The sequence below is a fragment of the Panicum virgatum genome, chromosome 3K (genome assembly GCF_016808335.1).
Source record: "Panicum virgatum strain AP13 chromosome 3K, P.virgatum_v5, whole genome shotgun sequence".
Lineage (NCBI taxonomy): Eukaryota > Viridiplantae > Streptophyta > Magnoliopsida > Poales > Poaceae > Panicum > Panicum virgatum.
The window spans coordinates 55,053,710-55,058,429 of record NC_053138.1 but is presented as its reverse complement, the minus strand read 5'-3'; the positions used below and the strand labels follow the sequence as shown (position 1 = coordinate 55,058,429).

The 4,720-nt window shown below is 44.9% G+C and overlaps 1 protein-coding gene across 5 annotated transcripts; it reads left to right on the top strand.

Moving 5' to 3' along the window:
* The first annotated feature begins 326 nt into the window (after positions 1-326).
* Positions 327-3,540, top strand: LOC120699710 (formin-like protein 5). 5 transcript variants are annotated; one of them, XM_039983754.1, is made up of 4 exons: positions 327-981; positions 1,187-1,266; positions 2,010-2,118; positions 3,211-3,540. In XM_039983754.1, the coding sequence occupies exons 1-4, from the start codon at positions 638-640 to the stop codon at positions 3,248-3,250; spliced, it is 573 nt and encodes a 190-aa protein (XP_039839688.1). In that variant the 5' UTR covers positions 327-637; the 3' UTR covers positions 3,251-3,540. The 5 variants fall into 5 exon arrangements, 2 of the variants coding, with proteins under 2 accessions (XP_039839688.1, XP_039839687.1); XM_039983753.1 differs by having other exon boundaries at positions 336-1,110; XR_005685558.1 differs by lacking the exons at positions 2,010-2,118; positions 3,211-3,540 and adding an exon at positions 1,758-1,989 and having other exon boundaries at positions 333-981.
* Positions 3,541-4,720: the final 1,180 nt, after the last annotated feature.

Genomic DNA, 4,720 nt, shown 5'->3' with positions numbered 1-4,720 from the left:
ATTTTCTATATGGAGGGAGTAGCGACATAATTCAAATAAAGAGTTGTACATCCTAATTCAAACAAAGAGGCCATATATAGAAGGTCAAAGCACGAGTCCACGATTCGTGTATCAAATACACGCCACGCGAGCCATAACCAGAGATATTACAATATCTTATAAATGCGCACATGTCTTCGGGAGGTTCGTAATATTTTTTCATTTTTTTAAATGACGACCGGTACAAACAGCCCTACCGACCAGGCGGAACCGGTACTAACTTTGCCATTAGCCCTGTATTAATGAGTATATTTCTAGCAGTGTTGGCCGCACTCTGCACGCTTCACCACGACTACCTCTCTCGATACACACCCGCGTCGCCCGGAGCTTTCCTTCCGCTAGCGCCCGTACCTCAGCCGTCCGGTGTAGGCTTCGCCACGGTCTCCCCGTGGGAGCTCCTGGTACAGGGGAGGCAGGAGGCGGACGCGGGCACGGAGGTGGCTTTGCGCCATCACCGGAGTGGGGAGGTGAACCTCGGCCTCCGACGCAGGACAAGCGGAGCACAGGGCGGCGGCATGCCGCGCAGGAAGAAGCGGCGCGAGGGCCGGGGGGTCACGGCGCGAGGGGCCGGGGGGTCGCGGCGCGAGGGACGGCGAGGATGCTGCGCGAGGGAAGGTGGATCCGCCCGATCCGCTCACCTTTTCCGCCTCCGCCCCGTTGCCCACCATCCCGCGGCTCCACGCAACGCCCTTCCGCTCCGACCACCCCGCCGCCCTCTGCCCCAACTCGCGGCCCTTGGGGCGCCGGCTCGGGGCCCTCGACCCCAAACGCACGGCCGCTCCGCCCCGGCGCCGTGATAATGAAGGGGGCAGCAGAACGCCGCCCACGGCGGAGGCCTTGGAGACGGCGAGGGCGGGCACGACGGCTTCCACGGGCGCGACCACGACCCCCTCCCGCACCTCCGCCACGCATCCCTAGGCCTCGCCGCCCTCTTCCCTGCAGGTGCGTGGCGGCCACCATTCCATCGCGCGGAGATGCTGCCACACCGTCATCCCGTCGAAGCCGATGTCTTGATCTTCAGCCCGTAGGCGCCGTCGGGGCGATGGCGGCTTCTCTGCATTTCGTGGGAAGGTGGATTTCTGGGTGATCTTGAGCGGCTTCGACTTCATCATTTTAATCTTGTGGTATCGCATTGCATCCTGTTCAGCTCTATACTGTGGATGAGGATCTCTGTCCTTGCCGAGGCTGCAGATAGGCCGGAGCTGACACCCATAGACAGCCTCTCAGGTAAGTTAGATAGATTTGATTTTGCAAGCTTCTCCAATCCAATCCAATTTGTCATGCCACAATCGAATCCCATGGTCCTCCACACTATACCTTACTTCTACGTGAGTAATTATCAGTTTTATCACTGTCTGCATTAAAGGATAGCATATCTTCTGCCTAAGTGATTGACAGTTTTTATCAACTTTCTAAAGCTTTTCTTTTTACTGATGGGTCAGTGAGCAAATCTGATTATCCATGATCTGCTGTGACAAACTGAATGTTGCCCTGCTTGCTTATTTTGATTAAGGTGTCTTTCTACCAGCTAAATTATTGTTCGTGGTAGATCTCAAGTTGTATTTGGCTACTAGCTAAATTATTCTGCCAGCAATCTAAATGGACATCTCAAGTTCTTTGATTTTTGCATAATGGAGTATTTTGCTACTGGTTATATATCTTGTTTTATACTCTACTGAATTTCTATGAGTGAAAGAGTCAAATTGATATGTATGCAGGTGGTGGCTCTGAAAGAATGCATGCCTAGGCTGGGAGATTCAATTTGTTCATGTGCTCATAGTACAAAGCTGAATAGTCATATGCTCATAGTCGAGTATTTTATCAAATTTGGAAGTAATAAATTCACATTATGTTTGTTAATTTCCCCCAAAAATCTTAAGTTGTCTGATTCATTCAGTATGAATTTTGGTTATTGTTCAGACAATTTTGGGTCTACCCAGTTTTGGAATTCATGCTGCTTGTTGTTTCAGTTCGAATTCATGTGGACCTGTTTGAGTTTAGCTGGAATGCTGGACGCTTCAAAGGGGACCCTAGGGAGAGCTACCGCTGCGATGCAGATAAAGAAGGTCACTTGCAACGGTAACTAAACTATATATTCAGAAGCTCACTTGCAAATATGAAGAAGCTCACTTGCAACGGTAACTGAACTATATCCAGGAGCATTTGATGAATGTTTAAATGTAGTTCGTGGTCAATGATGTGATAACATTGATGTTTGCTTTTGTACAAATGGAGCTGTCATTTTGATGATGGGATCAGCTCACGGCATTGAGAAATGTTACAGTGTCCTTTTGATGATCTTGCATTGATATGCATCCATAAGTACATAAAAATGCTAATCAGTTGGACTCAGACGGCGCGGAGGACTCGAGCGGCGCAGTCACCGGAATTAGCACGAGCAGAGGCAGAGGTCGGCGGCGCGGAGGACTCGACGATGGCAGGCCGATTTGCTCCCCTAAGCAATGGCCGTCTATGGCCAGTTCTACGACCTGATCGAGCTCTTCCAACGTCTCTCTCTCTGATTATTTTGGTTAAGTCTTGAAACTACCCTATGAGTGTTGAGCTGGAATACATAAAAGAAAAGGAAGCTACGCTGGAAGGCGGCTGTCGAACCATTTCATCTTACTAGCATTGTCCAAGCATAAATCTTAACACCCCAATAACTGTGTCATGTTGTTATTATGCTTTTGATTAGTCAATTTGGGTATCTGTTGACTGACTTCAAACTCAATTTTATGCGGATGAGAGGTTAATGTTCAACATATTTATTTTTTAATGAAAATGAATGCATTTCTTTAAAAGTGTTTCATGGCTTCTCACCCATTGCGAGTGTGTACTGTCTATATGAAGTATACTCATAATTTTTCAAAGAGTTAGAAGAGATGGCTCAGTTGAAGTTATTGTTTTCACCAACACTCTGAAGTTCTTTTTTAACATTGTAGATGTGCATTCCTCATGTTATAGGTGTTACCACTGTGTATATATATGCAAGCTTGCTTGCAGAAAAAAAAAACAGAGCTTAATAGTAAGAGGAGGAAAGCCTGCCATTAAAAAAAATGCCGAGAGTGTAGTTACTAACAATAGTATCAAACCACCAGGTACCTTGTCCTTCCAATAAACTTGCAAATATGTCAGGTTAAGAAGCCGCTGACTCAAATGTCTTTATTGTAGGTGTGACATCCTTGCTGAACCAAACAAATACAGAAAATGACGTCATGGGACAATGAGATTTTGAGCAATGGAACACCAACGTCTGATTTTTTTATGATAGTTGACTGCGTTGTAACAATCCTTTTGAAAGGACACAAATAGTAGTTTGATGTAATCTAATCACTTTTAAATAATTGGACTTTAAAAACATACCTCTGTCATGTGCTGATATGGAAATGGAGAGTCTACTCAGGGATTCAGGGATGGAAGGCACCGGGAGAAAGGAGTGAGTGAGGGTTTGTTGCTCTCTGCCATAGTGCTACGCATATGTTCATAAGAGCTATTCATTTATTTTTCGAGTCTTGGCAATTTGTTGGTGATATTGCAAAATACCAGTGAAATATTTGTATAGGCAGTTATCACTATTTTATTTTGTAAGTTAAATTTAGTTATTATATTATCATAATTAAGCTATAGCACGCGCGTGTCGCGCGGTCATCCATACTACTCCCTCCTTCCCCGTTTATAAGGCATGGTGGAACATGACACGGTCTTCTAAACAACACTTTGACCATTTATTTATCATATATTATATCACTTTTGATTATAAACTTATAATCATTGTAAAATATATTTGATTATGAATCCAATCATATGAAATTTGCATTATAAAAATAAAAATTTAATAGTCAAGTTATTGGTCAAAGATGACAAGGTTTGAATCTTGATATACGTGTATGCCTTATAAACAGGGAAGGAGGGAGTAGTACAGTGAAAGAATTCACACTATCATATGGAACTATGTGCGTGTTTAATTCGATCTATGGCTAGCTGTTTCTGTTTGAACTCTCGACCTTGAGCTTTAGTGTGCCTGGTCGGACTGAACTGCATATTTATAGCCAGCCCGGTTGTTCCATCAATAAATTAATTAAATGGACTCATCATATATATATGGCTTCCGAGACCCACCACTGCTAGAAAAACGCCTATTAGTATTGGTCCGGAACCTCTATTTAGTACCGGGCTCCCAACCGGTACTGGTTGGCCGGTACTAAATGAGACATCATTTAGTACCAGTCAAAATGCTCGGTACTAAATGGTTCATTTAGTACCGGTTGGTAACACGGACCGGTACTAAATAGTTTTGAGCCCAAAAAATAAAAAAAAAAATTGACGAACCCTCAGTCACAAGTCACAAATCACACGAATTTTTCACGCGTAAAATGCACGTGCGCGGTCGCGAGGATTCGAACCCATGACCTCCAGCCTCGCACGTTGCTTCCTTACCATCTCACATATGCATTAAATGTGACTGGGTGAGAGATGCTTTCCTTTTGAACCAACCCGTGGAGGACCATTTAGTGTCATTTTAGTACCGGCCGGTAACACCGACCGGTACTAAAATGCGACATTTAGTACCAGTGGGGTTTACCGACCGGTACTAAATGGTCTCCGAGGACCAAAAATTTCTACCCGGTACTAATTTTACACATTAGTACCAGACGAAAATGCGTCCGGTACTAATGTGTTG

Bases quoted from the DNA above. Each gene is read 5' to 3' on its own strand.
- LOC120699710 (XM_039983753.1), top strand. From the start codon at position 638: ATGCTGCGCGAGGGAAGGTGGATCCGCCCGATCCGCTCACCTTTTCCG. The intron at 1,267-2,009 runs GTAAGTTAGATA...TTGTTGTTTCAG, and splicing joins ACCCATAGACAGCCTCTCAG to TTCGAATTCATGTGGACCTG. The intron at 2,119-3,210 runs GTAACTAAACTA...TCTTTATTGTAG, and splicing joins AAAGAAGGTCACTTGCAACG to GTGTGACATCCTTGCTGAAC.